The 18,248-nt window shown below is 28.7% G+C and overlaps 1 protein-coding gene across 3 annotated transcripts in view; it reads right to left on the reverse strand.

The window, feature by feature from the left end:
- Positions 1 to 398: 398 nt before the first annotated feature.
- The window catches only part of Fatp1 (Fatty acid transport protein 1), an 82,409-nt gene continuing 64,559 nt past the window's right edge, over positions 399 to 18,248 (reverse strand). For all 3 annotated transcript variants that reach the window (XM_071178448.2, XM_071178447.2, XM_016051842.4), the window contains exons 4-12: positions 14,495 to 14,653; positions 12,917 to 12,986; positions 9,113 to 9,314; positions 8,635 to 8,827; positions 7,556 to 7,699; positions 7,281 to 7,418; positions 6,027 to 6,191; positions 4,089 to 4,235; positions 399 to 1,458 (exon numbers count right to left, since the gene is read on the reverse strand). In XM_071178448.2, the coding sequence (XP_071034549.2) occupies positions 1,301 to 1,458; positions 4,089 to 4,235; positions 6,027 to 6,191; positions 7,281 to 7,418; positions 7,556 to 7,699; positions 8,635 to 8,827; positions 9,113 to 9,314; positions 12,917 to 12,986; positions 14,495 to 14,653 (1,376 nt within the window). In that variant the 3' untranslated portion in view covers positions 399 to 1,300. The remainder of the gene's footprint in view (positions 1,459 to 4,088; positions 4,236 to 6,026; positions 6,192 to 7,280; positions 7,419 to 7,555; positions 7,700 to 8,634; positions 8,828 to 9,112; positions 9,315 to 12,916; positions 12,987 to 14,494; positions 14,654 to 18,248) is intronic.

The raw sequence follows: 18,248 nt of genomic DNA on the forward strand, positions 1-18,248 counted from the left end.
AGATTCAAACTAAAATTAAAAATAAGAACTAACTTTTTAAATTAAATGATTCTAAAAATTTATCAATAAGCTTATTTGCAGCAAGGTTTAAATAATTATTTAAATAAAAAAACTTTTTATCACAATAATAATAAATAAAACCTAAAACAAGACAAATGACACATAAATGTAAAAGCAAAAGTTATAATTTTTGTAGAATAAGATCACAGAGTAAAATTAACAGACACAGAATATTAAAATATTATGATGAAAATATATTGCTTTTACAGTTCAACGGTAAAGGCAACCCTTTATAATAATAAAAAAAAAAACACTGCATATTAGAATTATTTTAACTAAATTCACTAATACTTTTTCCTACCAACAGATAATTTTTTTTTTTATAAATCAAGAAAATATTTAAATTTAATATTATTAATGTGAATCTAAATTATAATTTGTTTTGTATAAGAATTGAATCTTGTGATAAAATATTTCTTCAAGTAATTAGAGTTAGATTTGAATGGTACATTAGATTTTAAATTTATCAAACTAAACTTGTTTCTAAATAAATTACAAACACTATGCTTACAATATTACAAAATACTAATAATGTCTGTAGTAATAATATTACAGACATTATTAATATTGCATGATGTGTATGTAATTATTAATAATTAATTAATGTAATTAATAATATTTAATAATGTCTCTCACAATTAAAGTCATATAAATATGATAACTTAAACCCGACATAAAATAAAAAGTTTTTACTAAATAATTAAGTTTTTGACAAAAGTGCAGAAAAAATAAATTCAGTTTAAATTATTTCTTTAGATCATAGCGTAAAATAATCCTAAAACTTTTATTAACTAAAATACAGAGCCTGAGGGTCCTAAATCAAGTGGGATCATTTCTATAATAAAAATGTATATGTTTTCAAGAAAGCAAGTTGAAATCACAGAGCACATTATTTAAAATTATCTTAACTCAATTTAAAAAATCTGTAGTATTTTTTTTATATTTATTTTAGAAATGCACATAAAAAAAATTTACCACTATTAAGAGTAGAATTTTTTTTTCGTTAAACACATCTCTAACCATCAATCTAACATACATATTAGGATAAATCCAATGATATATTTCAAATAAATAAAATGATAAACCACTTGAAGTCAATTAAAGTTAAATGCTTCCTTTTTAAGTCAGAAAATATCTATATGTGGCAAATTATTTTCCAAATCATACTTCTACATTTATGATTAAGAACTGTTCAACTGTACACAGATGGGAATCTTTGAACTAACCAAACTGAGTTTGTTCATAGCCGAATGGAGCCATTGCATATTGCGGCATAAGTTTCTGGTGTTAATGGCTTGTAAGTGTGTGATTTCTTGTCACCAAAGAAAATGGGATCTTTAATAACATTTGGATCAAACCCTTGCTTCTGGAGATCAAATTTCTTTAATTTGAAAGTGCCTAAGAAAAAAATTTATTTTATTTAAAAATAATTTAAAAAATGTATTATATTTCATGTAAAAAAATACAACACAATTAAACATTTATATAAATATATAAATTAACATTTTTATTTTGCCTTATATATAATTTGAGATTTATTAATAGCTTGATTGATTTCATGTAAAAAAATACAACACAATTAAACATTTATATAAATATATAAATTAACATTTTTATTTTGCCTTATATATAATTTGAGATTTATTAATAGCTTGATTGATTGGAGAGCTAGTTTAGCTAGGAGAGAGACCTGCAAGATAAATTCTATTAACCCTTTCGCGCCGACTGTCAGATATATGTGCCAGCAAGAAAAGCGCTCACTTCCCGGTCGACACACCCGCATGCCAGAGCGTTTTCTCGTTCACTCCCAACCGTCACTCATTTGTGCCAACGTTTTAAAAAATAACATTTCTTCCAAAAGATGGCATCGTATGTCCATATGGTTTCAGATACATGTAGATTTGACCTTCTACTCAAGATGAGAGTACATTCACATGGTTTTTAGGGGGAAGGAATGTTTTATGACGGCTCTTTAAATTCGCACGTGGTATTTGTTAACAGTAGGCAGGGGAGGTTTTTTCTCTCGCTACTTTCGGCTTAGTTTTCGGTGGATAGTTAGATCTTGTAGATTAAATCAATCATACTTATTAATCTTTAAAATTTTCTTAATAATTTTTAATCTTTTAAATAATCTTAAATTAATCTTTAAAATTTTTCATACGAAAAAAGAACTTTAAGTCATACATTTAGTTTTCAGATATGTAATGTTAAATATTATTACATGATAAGTACATAATGAAAATAAAATGTGCCAAATATATATTTAAACAAGAAATAACTTAAGTAAATAAATTATCCATGGAAATATACATAAAGCATATGTTATTTAAATACTCTACAGAACAATATTAAACAAAGCATTGATATTTTGGTAATTTCATGGAATTAGGTTTAACAGCAAAAAACCCTCCGGCCCTGGGGAGAGACACGCGAGAGAGACTGCCAGCCTCAGCGGTAGGCGCTTCCCGTCGCGAAAGGGTTAATGATACTGCTGTCTAAGACTAATGCATAAAAACAAAATGTTCCTTAGATACAAGAAAATGTTACACTGAGGATTATCTTCCATTTATAAAGTAAATGTTTAATTAAAGCTACTTAAGTGGCGTCTCAGATTTTTAAATTTGCACACTACGACAAAATATGTATGACAGTTAGGGGTGCCTTTTAACTGAAACATTCAGGTACTGGTACAATTAGAAAGAAAAAGGTGTTTGTGGGTTATACAAGTCTGGCCAATATGATTTATTAAAGGATTTAATGTTTTTAATTGAAAACTACACTATTAAATATCAAAGTGATAATATACGAATAAAAATTACATTACTTAAGCACATATCAACCTATGAATAGTCACACAATTTCTACACCATGCTTTTCTCTTAAGTATGAAGAAAAAAAATTTCCATACTTTCTAAGAGAATCTCAACAAACTTGTTGATTGAAGTTTTGCTAAACACAGCAATTTTTTTTACTCAGAAACATTTTATATTCAAGAGGTTGATATAGGAAACAATAAAAAAAAAATTTTTTTTTGGTGGGTGTGTTCTAACTTATATTAGAGTTTGGTTCAACTTAAAATAATTCAAACAATGCTACACACATGCCAACTTCTTTCAGAGAGAATATTTGTTACTTAAAATGGGGATAAATTTCATGCTTTACCATTCTTTTAATGATTTAAAAAATTTGTCTACCATTATATAAAAATAAATTAAACAAATACATAAGACTGAATAATCATGCAGTGAAGTTTTTGAGTCTATGCAAAATTAAACAAATTAAGCTTGCCTCAACTGCTGTTTTATTACCATTTTAAATAATGTGTTCAACTAGGACTTCTGGGTGACTATTATAATGTCGCAATAAAATGTATGTAAATAAAGTAATCGTAACATGTGATAAAATTATTATTTTTGAACATCATTGGCTACCAATTATTATTATCAATTCTAAGATTAGTCATTTTCCAAATTTGAACAACATTCTTTCTCAATTCCTATACAGAAAATAACATAGTTTATTATATTCTAATAGTTACACTTTGCAAACATTAAAATAAGCTACAAGATATTTCCTTAAATAAAACGAATAACATATAATATCAGGAAAACAAATTTGGACTAGGTTTTTAAAGAATTAAGTTTATCTAAAAGCAAATAAAAAGATTAAAAAAAAAAAAACATAACAAATTTGTCAACAAATTAATTTATGTAAAAAAAAAAAAAAAAAAAAAAAAAAAACGAGGTCAGAGCTATTTTCTAATTGAAATGAAAAGAGATTTTTGTTGTTTTTCAGGTAAAATTTGCACAAAATAAAACATTAAATTATATTCTAGAAATTATAAATTTGCTTATAAATTAATTAATAAAAAAGGATACTATAAATAAAGATTTGATTTCCATACTTTTCAAAATTTTTATGTAGTCTTAAATAGCATTTATGTAACATTATGCATTCATTAACATTAACTGCAAACATGTTAATATGAGATTCATACACACAAATTTTAGAAATTTAATGATGTTTACCTGTGCTTTCGATAGTATCACATATTCGAACAAACAAGGGTACAGCATAGGAAGGTAAACATTTAGTAAGTTCAGCGTAAAGAGCATCAAAATCTACAGCGTGATTGGGATCTGATATTGCGGCCATTCCAGCTCTACCTTCATTATCTTAAATGGTGAAAGAAAAAAAATTTAATTTATCTCTATTTCAAGTATCTTAAGTAAAAGAATATTCGAGTCAAGTAAAAATTTTTATAATTAAAAGCCAGCAGCACTATATATTTATATAACAAAACATTTCCCATTTTCTTTAAATTCCTTTGTGACAGACACCCATGCAAAGCTTTAGATAGAATATTTTAGTGCACTGCCTTGCAGTACTTTTTGTTCTTCTCACTGGGCCCTGCAGAAGTTCTAAGGCCGAAATCACAACCAATTTATTATGTTAAATACATTTTACACTTCAAAAGCATTATTTTATATTAATCTTTACATATAGTAACAAAATAAAGTTGACATTATCAATTAAACAATTACATGGTGTGTAGCCAAATCTTTCAAAAAAATAAAAATAAAATAAGCACCTTTTAAGCACTCAAAAAATATTTTTAAGCACTATATACATTAACAAAATGCAAAATAATTTTCAAAGACTTTACATGATCATGATAAAATCACTAGTTTCTGACAAAGAACTCCTTTCTCGATTATACTAGTCATTATGAAATGATCAAGAGATTTTCGGTTCGATATCAGAGGATGCAAAATGAAGTCTGAAATTGAGAATATCTTACAAAATGCAGGAGAGTTGCACATGTGAAGGCAATAATCTCACCGAACCTCAGTAGACACACATGCGAACTTGCAAATATTTTATCAAACATGTAAAATGATTGTCGCTTTCATACGCTCAAAATAGCCTGCGGTTGAATGAATTGTGAAAACGCTGAATAACAATGTGAAAAGCACGCTTTTGCATAATACGTATCAAAAATGGACATGGTTAAGAAGAAAAAAATCTATTTTTCGAAAAGTGAAAATTAAGCACTTTTTAAAAACAATCAATGAAAAAAGCAACTTCAAGGGCTTTTAAAAAACCAAAGCTGAAAATAAGCACTTTTTAAAAACGCTAAGCACCATGCATTAGCTTAATAATTCTTATTAAATTATAGCATTGTTAAGACCAAATTAATCTAGCATTTTTTAATTATGAGTAAATATTTGTAGCATAGTTGTGCACTAACAAAATAACCTCACATTATAACTGTTTCATTTTGCACTTTAAAAGCATTATTTTAATATTAATCTTTACATATACTAACAAAATAAATGACATTATCAATGAATCTATTAGCTTAATTATTCTTATTAAATTATAGCATTGTTAAGACCAAATTAATCTAGCATTTTTTAATTATGAGTAAATATTTGTAGCATAGTTGTGCACTAACAAAATAACCTCACATTATAACTGTTTCATTTTGCACTTTAAAAGCATTATTTTAATATTAATCTTTACATATACTAACAAAATAAATGACATTATCAATGAATCTATTAGCTTAATTATTCTTCTTAAATTATAGCATTGTTAAGACCAAATTAATCTAGCATTTTTTAATTATGAGTAAATATTTGTAGCATAGTTGTGCACTAACAAAATAACCTCACATTATAACTGTTTCATTTTGCACTTTAAAAGCATTATTTTAATATTAATCTTTACATATACTAACAAAATAAATGACATTATCAATGAATCTATTAGCTTAATTATTCTTATTAAATTATAGCATTGTTAAGACTAAATTAATCTAGCATTTTTTAATTATGAGTAAATATTTGTGGCACAGTTGTGCACTAACAAAATAACCGCACATTATAACATCTGTTTTAATAAGAAACCACCATCTTCATATTAAGCATGGACATGTTTAATTTGAGCATGTGGACACTCACTTGGTACTTCAACACCATACACAACTGAGTCTGCATGTTTCAAGAAGTTACTGATTAAAGCTTCTATCTCCATGGTGGACACGTTTTCTCCACGCCATCGGAATGTGTCACCTGTCCTATCCACAAAATATAAGTAACCATTCTCATCCATCACAAGCATATCACCTATGGAGAAAAATTAAAGCATTATATGTTAACTCACTCATAAATTCTATGGTATTTATACAAAAATTAGCTAGAAGATATAATATTTAAACATTAAAATCTAAAAATAAATAATTAATCAAAGTAAAAATATTTGTAAGAAGTCCATCAAAGTAAAAAGATTTTAAAAACAATGCATATTTGATAAAAATACGTAAAATTTTGCGGTGTCAAATTTCGATGAGGTAAAATAAACATAAAATTCCGATCTAAAAATAAAAAAAAATAATAAGCAATAGATTAGCTTTAACATAAAAAACATTTTTTTGCAATTTGACAGACACAAATTTCAAATTAATTGTGTAATATAAAACGAAACAAAATTCGACATAGAGAGAGATTGGCTGGCGGAGATAACCCTTTTCTACCTACAAAATTTCCACTTTAATATTTTTTCCGTAATTCTTTAAATAAGATAAATGAAAAAATAAAATGTTTTTATAAAAATTAAAGTTCATAAAATGTTTGTGTTCATTCATTTTTTTTCAACAGTTATAAAATAACATGACTTTACTCCTCTATAAAAATAAACTCTATTCTTCAAATTTTGAAGCATGAACCAGACCAATAAAGATAGGATTAACAAGGTGCATAGCCAAATTATTCAACAAAAAATAAGCACCTTTTAAGCACTCAAAAAATCTTTTCAAGCACTTTCAAAAAATATAATTAGGCAGGGTTGGAAAGTTTTTGACAATTGACAGTTTATCCTGTATTTACCGTCATGTCAGAAGAAAAAAAAATTTGGCATTGTTTTTGAGAATCACGTAAAACAATACACCGAAATAAATTGGGGTTGAATTAATTGTGAAAACCTTGAACAGAACAATGTGAACTGTGTCTTTTTGCATAATTCGAGGTGAAAATCAACATAGTAAAGGAAAAATCTCATTTTGAAAAAGAGAAAAGTAAGCACTTTTTAAAAGCACCCAATGAAAATAAGCACCTTTAAAGCACCTTTTAAAAATGCTACGCACCCTGTATAATGTGAATGTATCGATAGGCTTAATTTAACTAAAGGACACTAAGAAATAAGACCATATTTCTCACCAGACAAAAAGGCAGTATCTCCTTTTTGAAAACAATCTCTAATTATTTTCTTCTTAGTAGCAGATTGGTTAACATAACCATCGAACTGTCTAATTGGATCGTTTGTAATTATTTTACCAACAAACTCTCCAGGTTCACCTGCAAATAAACATTTATTTCATATTAGAATCATTATTGTTTACACTAAATAGTGAAAGAAGAAGAAAAAAAAATAGAACAAAAAATATATACAAGTCTGAGTGATACATTTTATTTACAAATATTTATCTATTTACCTGGTTCACACCTAATGCACAAGCCATTTTTATCCCTTACAGGTTCTCCAGTGGCAGTATCTATTTTAATGAGACTAACGGGATAGATTGTGGGAATGATTCGGGACATAAAACCTACAGCACCAACTTTGTTGTCTATGTTGACTATAAGGAAATAAAGCCAAATTAACGTTTTATTAAAAGAAAAATAAAGACAATTGCCAAAAAAAAATCAAAATTTTAACTATACACTTCACAAACAGAGTTAATATTGGATTTGTAGAATAACTATATAACAGGGGGCATAGCCAAATTATTCAACAAAAAATAAGCACCTTTTAAGCACTTTTCAAACACTCAAAAAATATTCTTAAGCACTTAAAAAAAATATCATAATCAGGCAGGGTTGCAAAGTTTTTGACAATTGACAGCTTTATTTTGTTTCAAACATAATGTCAAAAAAAAAAAAAAAACTTTTGGTTTTGTTTTTGACAATTGTAAAAAATTATTAAATTTTGAATCATGTAGAACAAATGGCATTTTCATACGCTACGGACTGACAATGCGACGAAATAGACTGGGGTTAAATTAATTTTGAAAACGTTGAATAGAACAATGTGAACTGTGTCTTTTTGCATAATTCGTAACGAAAATCTACATGATAAAGGAAAAATCTAATTTTGAAAAAGGGAAAATTAAGCACTTTTTAAAAACACCCAATGAAAAAAAAAGCACTTTTAAGGGCTTTTAAAAAACGAAAATCGAAAATAAGCACCTTTAAGCACTTTTTAAAAATGCTGATATTCGTAATATTTCTGGGGGTTTGAAAACTTTTCAAATACACTGGGATATACAGTAAGTGAGAAATTTAATATTTGCTATTTTAGGAGACATTAAAGAGTAAAAATAACAACTTAAATTCTTACAGCTTCCCAAAATCAGCATGCGTTTAAGCACCTGTTTAGTTATTAAGTTATCTAGCATTTGGAAACTTTAATATTAATATATTAAATTTGAGCTGAAAATTTACAATTTCCTTAAAAATAAGAATATGAAGAAGAAAAAAAATTTTAAAAAGGAAAGCATTCAGCATTACTTACTGACATTAGCATTGCCCTCTGTAGAGCCATACAATTCTCCAACATTTGGTATGTTAAACCTAGACACAAAGTTTTCCCAAATTTGAGGACGGAGGCCATTGCCATATATCAGCCTTAATTTGTGTTGCCTTTCTTGGGGTTTTTCGGGTTGTGCCAGTAAGTAACGACACAGTTCTCCAATATATTGAGCAACCTGTAATTGTTTTTATCATTATAGTAAAAATCCAAGTAGAAAAAAAAATTATAAGTGAAAAGTATAAATGAACCATAATGACTAAATTAAGTTTGAATTGATTTACAAATGAAGTTACAACAAATGAAATAGTAATTAAGGGAAAAGATATTTTTAGTTAAACCTTTAAAAATATTTTCTTGCAGCTCAGTAAAGAAAGACATTTCTTACAAAATTTATTAAATTTCTTAATAAAATTTATTGCGCAATTTAAGCAAAACACCTGAAGTAATAAAGTATAGTTACCGTTGCTTCGTACTTGATACAGTCATCCCAAAATTTGGAAGCAGAAAATTTGGTTCTAATACCTAAAGAATTTCCAAACAATATTGTTTGAGAAAGTGATAAAATACCACCAGCAGTGTGATATAACGGAAGAGGAGTATAAAATATGTCATCTTTCTGTATGCAATTCATAAAATTGATACCAGCACCTAGCCACATAAACCTGAAATAAAGATATTATACAATAAATATCATTTCAAAATCTAAAAAATAAGAAAACTTAAAAAATTAATTAGGAAAACATAATTTGCTCAGAGACTTTTATAGAGATTTTTAGAGAGATAACTTTTTAACAGGGTTGCCACAGAAAAAAATGAACAAAATAGTTGCTTTTAATAACCTAAAACATGAAATTAGTAGCCAAAAACTAGCAAAATAGTTGCCTAAATAAGAAAAAAAATTCATCAAAAATATGACTAAAATTTTGTTAATGATTTAATTGTCTCATACTATGATCCATCCAGTCAAGTTGGTGGCAAATATGATTATTTTTATATAAACGTAAGAAATATATATATATATACAGTCAAACCCCGCTATAGTGAACCTTCAAGGAACCGAAATTTCGGTTCACTATAACCGGGAGTTCACTAACGCAGGTAATTTAACTAATGGTTCACAAACTGCTCCCTTTTAATAAACATTATTCAAATAAATGACTGAAAATATTATCTAGTAGCAAAAAATGTGTTATTTTTCATCACTCTTCGTCTTACGTACAAATAAAAATTAGTAATCTTTAGCTGATGAGCAATCCTCAACATCAGATACGGAAACACTTCTCGACTCTCAGATAATTTTTCCTGAATTTCTGTTATTCCGCTTTTTAAACCTGTCTAACATGCTATTCGAGCACATAAAAGTAGTTTCTATAGATGGTTTTAAAAATCGGTATATGTATTTATTTTAAAGTAGAAATTTCAAAATTATTACAAATAAAATGGGGGGAAATCAGTCGAAGACAGAAAAAAGTTCATTATATCCAACTTCCTCACTTTTTGGTTCACTATATCCACTAAAAATAACATTACGTGTATAGCAAGGCACGGGACCGAGCCTTTCGTTCACTATATCCGGGAGTTCACTATAGCGGGGTTTGACTGTGTATATATATATATATGAAAAGTGATTACTCAAATTCGAAACTCATGCATCGTAATATTGCATTAATTTATATATTTTTTAAACCATGCGGAATTTTGTAACAATATTCATTGAAAAGGCGATGGATAAATAAAATAAGACTTAGAAGGGAGTCTGTGCAGATTGAACGAATTAAAAAGTGAAGGCTCAAATTTGCAATTCAAAATTTTTAAGTAAAAAAAAGTTCAGTGTGTTCAGAAACTATCTTGTGGGGTGCAGATTTTCCACCCAATTTATGCTTTAAAAAAATAAAAACCTCGCTAGGAGTTCAGAAAAGTCTTCCAATAGTCTCCTTTTCCTGAAAATAGTTGCCTTTTCAGGCAAAAAAAGTTGCCATAGTCGCCTCATGCCAAAAATAGTTGCATTTTGGTCGCCTGTGGCAACCCTGTTTTAAATACTATGGAGACATCAGTAAAACAAGTTATAATACTTGTAGTAATTCCCAACCAGTGGTACACACTAGAGAAGAGTTCTGGCTCGCAGTTGGAGGTCAAAGCCCAAAGAATATAGCCCACCCAAGCCCAAATACATATAGCCACCAAGCCTGAGTCCAAGCCAAGATACATGTCAGAAAAGGGCCATATTTTGCGGTCTCACTATTAGACCTTTGTTGCCTAAACAAGAAAATCAGTTATTAAAACCTTCTTATTGCAATTAATTAATTAACTTCACATTTTTTATTCTAAATAAGTGTACCAAACATTTGTTTTAAAGTAGTAAAAAAGTTCATGAAAATTTTATCTTAAATCCAAGACAGCCAGAGTCTGAAAAGTTTTTTCAGTAAACAAGTCAGAACCAGCATTGGGTCCAGGCTGCTCTTGTCTCATCTCAAGTACATACAAATCTGTTGCCTCCATAAAACCGATGGTACGAGAAAAGCTCATATATTTATGATTTTTTTTCAGTTCGGAATTTAAAAATATACGTATCACAGAAGAAGAAAAAAAAATTTAAGATGTTGCTATAAGATATATCGTCAAATTGACTAATGTGAGATTATACAAACTATTCTTCTCTGAAAAGTGATTAAAAAAATAACAAAGAGGTAATAAAACACAGTATTAAACTTAACATGATCACAGCTCTATATTTCTTATGAAAGGGGGAAAATAAAATTTTTAAAGATTTTTTCAAAAAAATTTTAAGGAGGTTTTCAAAAAAGCTAGGTCTCAATTTTGTCAAGTTTATATGCAAACACAATATATTCATTTTGAAATAAAAATGCTGAAAAAGCAATCATGAAGCAAGGTTAACTAAGAAATTAATAACAATTAAGCCTAAAAGCAAACGATTTTGTTCAACAATTCAGGACAAAAAGAAAACATTTTCTTTGAAAAACATATGAAGTGAAACAAAGATAAAAAAAATAAATAGAATATTACATATTTTATCCTTGATAACATCTTTTACCCATATATTAACATAAAAAATATTCTAAAATAGATAAAGCAAGAACAATTTAGTCTTTAAAGACATAAAATAAAAATATTCTTGCCAATATTGAGGATACTAGCTCATTTTTCTGAGGAAATTAAATGTGTTATTAAAGCGCACAACAGCCGCTATAGGCTGAGGGATCGCGGAGAAGAGCATCAGTGTTTTGTGATCAACAGTACAATTGTGGCCAGTATAGCACACAAACCACTTTTATTTCCCAAACAAGATAGTACAAGATCTGAAGCTGAGTGAGCAGAAGCAGAGTTTGAAAAAAGTTCCATTTAAGCTATTTCAGTTAATTGGAGGGAAATTGGTCCAGTTTATATGATGGAGGTAAGTTCATTGCATTTTTGTGAAGATTTTTTACCCAAAGTAGAAAGTGATTATTGGTACATTTGCGCTTCTCACGACAGAGATTAATTTCAACAAATTAAATAAAATTATTCAAAAAAAAAAGTTTTATTTTCTTAGAAATATTATTATAAGATAAACTATGGCCATCATATATCATAAAAATAGAAAGAAGCCTCCATAACGAGATGAAAAAATCCATATTTTTAAAATGAAGATTTTTGTAAATTTTTATTGGACCGAGGAATGAAATACTCCAGTACCACCGCAAATAATTCTAAATTAAAAGTAATTGAATTGTTCATAGTTGGTGCTTTATCGAAAGATAAAATAGCCAAAAGCAAAGCCAAATGCACGTAATTAATATTAAGTTTGAAATAATTTAACTGTATCTTAATCGTCATAAAGACTGTGAGAACTAATATAACCCTGGAACTGAAACATTTTTGTAGTAATAGAAATGAAGTAACTTCAGGAATAAAGAGTTAAAAAAAGATTTTGATGTTCGATTTAGTCGCAACAGTGAATTAATGATTTTTACATTTGTATTGAAATAGAAAAATAGCCGTTACATTGATTGTTAAGAAGAGAATAAAATATTTATATTTACTTTTCATAAAATGTAATAAAAATTAAATGATTGGTTCAATTTAATAAAAATTAGATTAAGAACAATTTAAAAAAAATCAAATTTCTGAAATTAAAGAAATTTCAAAAGCTAGGAAATATGTAATGCCTATTCTGCATGTACAATTAGAATATTTTCTTTCCCTTATGTCACAATTTCTAAACATTATTTCACTATTATTTAGTTAAAATAAGCAGGTTACAAACCTGCTGTGTCTAATAATTGCAGCCTTTGGCATACCAGTGGTTCCAGAGGTATACACATAGAACAAACGATCTGTAATTGAAAAATTATTATTATAAAAACAGCTCACAAATTTTTAAGCACAAAATATCTATTTTTAAGTACAAAATATCCAAAATACCCAACCTTCTTTCACACAGTTTATGAATGAAGGATAAAAGTTTTATTATAAAAATAATTTTGAAAGAAAAATTATTTCGGAAAACGAAAATTATTACATTAATTGTATTTGTTACATTTGATCAAATCTTATTTTCCTATACAGTAAATGGATATTTTGTAGTAATTAATATAAGAATATACAAAATATTAATTGAATAAAAATCCATTGAATGTTTTTACTTGGCTAACAAAATTATGCAATTTGCTTTAAAATATTGAAAAATATTCAGAAAGAAATTGAAATTTAGAATATTGGTTTTATGCCAAATGCAATGACTTTTTCAATTTTATGAGAAAATTTAGTGTGGCAATGCAAAATCATAATATCCATGAATTTTTCTAACTTGCAATTCATAAAATAATGAGGAGTATGTTTGTAGCTATGTATTAATTTTAAAACAAATTTTTGTCTTTTAAAAAAAAGTAAAATTATGTACTTTTCTTTCCAAAAGCATTTAAATATCGAAGGTATATAAAAGCCTTCAAAGGAACACAGAAGGTTCACAGAACAAAATCGTTCTATTATAAAAGGCTAGATTTCTTTTACACAATATACCAAATAATAAATTACATAATCAGAAATATATATCCATTCCATCTATACCCAACCTCAATTATGATTAACTCAGTATTCATAACATTTGTAATTGCAGGGGTATGTCTAGGTTTTTCTGAAAGGTACCTATTTTGTGAAAATTTAGACATAATTTGTGAAAAATTAAAATTATATTAAAATATCAACACAAAAACATGGTAAAAATATAGATTTAATGTTTCTTAACAGATACAAAAACAAAATTTTAAGGTAAAGTATTTTGTGAAGCTACAGTTGTTAGTACGTTTTTCCTAAAGTTGAATTTGTGAAACTACCGTTTTAAATAAAATTGAATTTGTGAAGGTACCGCTAAACGGTAGCAAATTCGGCCTGGACAGACCCCTGAATTGTATGGTTAAAGTTCAAATATAAATCATCAGAAAGTTAGATACAACAATTGACCAAAGAAAGAATTATCTTAAGTATATAAAATTTACAAACAAATCATTTTTGACCATTATAATAAACTTTCATTTTATAAACTCAATATAATTTGAAATCATCTAGTATCATTTGAAAAAAAAATCGAAGATAAGATTACATTTTACACAGTACAATTGTATTGCAGAATCATAATATATTTATATTTTATTTCAAATATAATGAAATTTAAGTAGTATAAACTCAGACCTAACTTTTTTAATATATATTTATGCCTGTTTAATTTATACACAATTAGTGGAAGACTAAAATTATTTCCTTTATTCATTACTACATAAAAAATTATCTGCATGTGAAACTAAAATTTGTCAAATTGATTATGATAAAGCAATTTTTTATTTACCATCCATGTTGCCCTTGTTTTGCTGAATTGGTTCCATTTTAGAACTTTCATTTATTAGAGGTTCTAAAGGTTTAGCAGGAAAGGATTGTACATCCCCCATACAAAAGTACTGGATACCGTTTGTTTCAGCACCAATAAGTGGAGCAGCCTCTTTTATAGCTAAAGAAATAAAATAAATATTAACAACAACTCTTTAAACTTTTATTCTTTCAACAGAAGTTTTTTTTAAAAACCTTTACAAGCATAATGAAGCTATAGGTAAATTGCAAAAAGAGATTAGTTCAGGCTGCACTTTCAGTGGCCCAAACCTAAAGACTTTAAATAACAACCTGCTTACTAATGATTTAATATGTTAGATAAAGGTCTAAATTCTTCAAATAAAAAGTATCAGGCCAGGATAGCCTGGTCGGTAGGGAGCTGAGCCTATTTCTAAGAGTTTGTGGGTTCAATACCAGCCGGCCGAAGACTCCCCGTGTAGTAAATGGTGACTGGTGCACGTCAAATCTGTCAAGTCGCAAAGTCCTCCATGTTCCCATGACAAATCATGCCTCTGGTGGTACTGATCCAGGAATTTCCTTGTCTTCTGGATAGGTTCAAAATAACAAGGCTACAGAGTTGAACATTAGTAGTCGTAAACCCAAACTTGGGTCGGCTGTTCAATGCTGGTTATAAAATGAAATAAAACATATCGAACATCGTTCAAATTCGCTGCTACCTTAATAAAGTGCTAAATTGAACTACATTATCTAGCTTCTAAAACATAACTTAAGAATACTACGGTTAAACTTTAAAGAAAACAACTTTATTTTAAAACTTTATTACAATGACAGCAAAGATGTGCTATATTAGGTTTTAAAATATGGGTGCACAACATCAAACTTTTTTTTTTTTCAGCGCGCGGTATAAGCTGAACAGAACATAATGGAAAAATATGCTCAAATTGCGCAGATTCCATTGTACATCTTTGTGGTTTTTATTTCATTGTATATCTTTGTGGTTTTGCGATCACTTTTTCGGCGGCTATTTTCAGGGACTTTCACCTAGTTTCAAAATTGTCTTAATATTTCTAATACGATATTATGCTGATACGAAAATTTCAAAACAGTTATTTTTTGAGGGGTTTTATTTTTGCCCATTTCATCGTTAATCTAAGTGACTTTTCGATCGTGTTTTATTGTAACTTTTCGTGTTTTCAGCTGTTTTGATTCGTGCGTTAGGATTGTCGGATTTCCGCGTTTTATAAAATCTCGATATGTTTAATACGATATTATTAAGACTCGCAAGTTTCGAATCGCACATTTTAATAATCACTTTTGACGAGCTTCATTTAAGTCACTTTTATCGGAAATCCAATATTTTTTTCTAGTATTTTTTCGGTGATTATTTTCGTGCCTTTACACATGGTTTCGAATACTTATCACATAATACTTTAATACTTATTATTACATCTCTCGAATCGTGCTTTCAAATGTGTGCTTTATTTGTGCCGATTTCATTACAAGTCAAAGGGAATTTTTTTTAATCGTTCTTTTGGTAGTTATTGCTACGTTTTTCCATGTGGTTTTCAAAATCCAGATATCTTTAACACAATATTATGACTTGTTAGTTTCGAATCGCAAATTTTAATTGTCACTTTTGACTTGCTTTATTTTTATCCATTTCATAGTCTATTCTAGCTATTTTTCGATAAATTTTTTTCACAGTTATTGTCACATTTTTCTATGTAATTTTGAAAATTCAGATATTTTTAATACGATATTATTACGAAAATTTCGAAAAGCGCGTTTTAATAATCACTTTTGTTTTGACTAGCCTTATTTGAGTCGATTTTATCGACACAAATAAGGCTAGTCAAATGGGCACAAATAAGGCTAGTCAAAAAATAATTATAGAATAAAAAATAATTATTCTATAATTATTTTTTTCCCTCCAGTTTTTGCTACTTAATTCCGTGTTTTTCTTTTTTTTTCCTTGAAAATCTTGATATTTTTAATACAATATTATTATATTACAATGCAATATTATAATGTAAATCATTCATAAAATCTCTTATTTATAAAATACCAGCGGGTGACCGAGCTCCGCTCGGAGAAAACAGGTATCGAAGCTAACTCGAAGATTTAAATTTTCAATTGTGATTTATCAAAACAATACATCCCATAAGAAAATTTGTGAAACCATTGGTGAAAAGATAACCGGTTTAAGTGCACCATTGTAAACTATCTATCGGTCTATATCTATAAATTATCATCGGGTCTTGGATATTCAAAGCGTGCATATTGGTCGAAGATGTGAAAGATGCTGCTTCAGATGGTTCCGACATGTTCAATTGGTCATTGTTCACAACGAATTCGTAAATTTGCTTCCGTTCATCCTCTTCTTGAAAATTCTTGTTCAGGAAAAGGCGTCGATGAGAGAGGTATTGTCGAGCATAAAAGACGATGTAAACTCCGCAGGAAGACGCGTCATCTTGGTTGTTGTAAGCGTTGCGAGGTTTCACGATGCATCCTTTCAGCTTTTCATTCATAACAGCGGTATTCAAAACGTGTCGCAGTATTTTTCTCAAAGCAGCATCGATGGGCAGCGGGTTGTCGACTGGATCGCAGACTAATAGTTGACGTTCTCCATTGCTTCGTAAATTCCCAGCATCCAGTGCTCGTCTCTATCCATTTGAGCTCTCTTGTGAATGGGAATGAGTAGCACGTCGAATCCTTGTTAAACGCCGTATAGATAGTTGGAAGCCTTTTTCTGGTCGCTGATATCGTTGAGAAGAGCCATTCCTTCATAAGCGCCATCCGCTGTTGTAACGTAGAAGCGTGCGACAAATTCAGGGTGAAGTACGGCAACTTTGACGGTCGGGTAAGCTTGTTCGGCGTAATGGAGAAGCATTCTGACAATGACAGTATCTTCTAGTTGTCCATTTGCGGGTAGAATTGAGTTGATTGCTTGTTGTTCCAAAATTCCGGCTCCTTGAAGAATTTCATGTAGAGGTGCGTTCTGCATGTTGAAAATGTTGCTTGAAATCTGATGAATGTTGAAATGTCGGACTTTGTTGACGGTGATTTTAACACAAAAGTTAAACTTCTCTCCACTTTGATAAATGTAAACTAATGCGAACCTTACAATTAAATTATTAATTCCTTCGTATATTATTGGTTTAAGTTGTCGAAAATTAATATTTCAATTGTAAGGTTCGCTTTAGCATACATTTATAAGAGTGGAGAAAAGTATCTATAGCCATTATGGCGAACTAATAAAGTTTGAAAATATCCTATCTGTAACTCCGAACTGCTAAACCGTAGCGCTTCAAAACCGGCGCCAATCAATTCCTCGTGGCCAAAAACCCCAGACCCCCAAGTTTACCGGAGTTTATTAATTCTGGGGCGATTTTCGACTTGGCAACCATTCCTCGTATTATAGTATAAGATAAATGTCCTAGAGTTAAAAATATATTCCCTTTTAAGCGTTTAATCTTATTTCAGCAGTAATGTGTTTGTTTTATTTTAAATAATTTTAGACTCCATAAAATTTCAATTAATTAAAATATTCAAATTCAAGGTGCGTAGCCAAATTTTTCAACAAGAAATAAGCACCTTTTCAGCACTTTTCAAGCACTCACATATATTTTTAAGCACTTTAAAAAATATATAATCAGGCAGGGTTGGCAAATTTTTAACAATTGACGGTTTTATCCGGTTTTAACCGAAAAAAAAATTTTTTTTTTTATGACAAGCATTAAAAATCATGAAATCTT

Source organism: Parasteatoda tepidariorum, chromosome 6 (assembly GCF_982258835.1).
Source record: "Parasteatoda tepidariorum strain Cologne lab strain chromosome 6, Ptep-v5.0, whole genome shotgun sequence".
NCBI classification, from domain to species: Eukaryota; Metazoa; Arthropoda; class Arachnida; order Araneae; family Theridiidae; genus Parasteatoda; species Parasteatoda tepidariorum.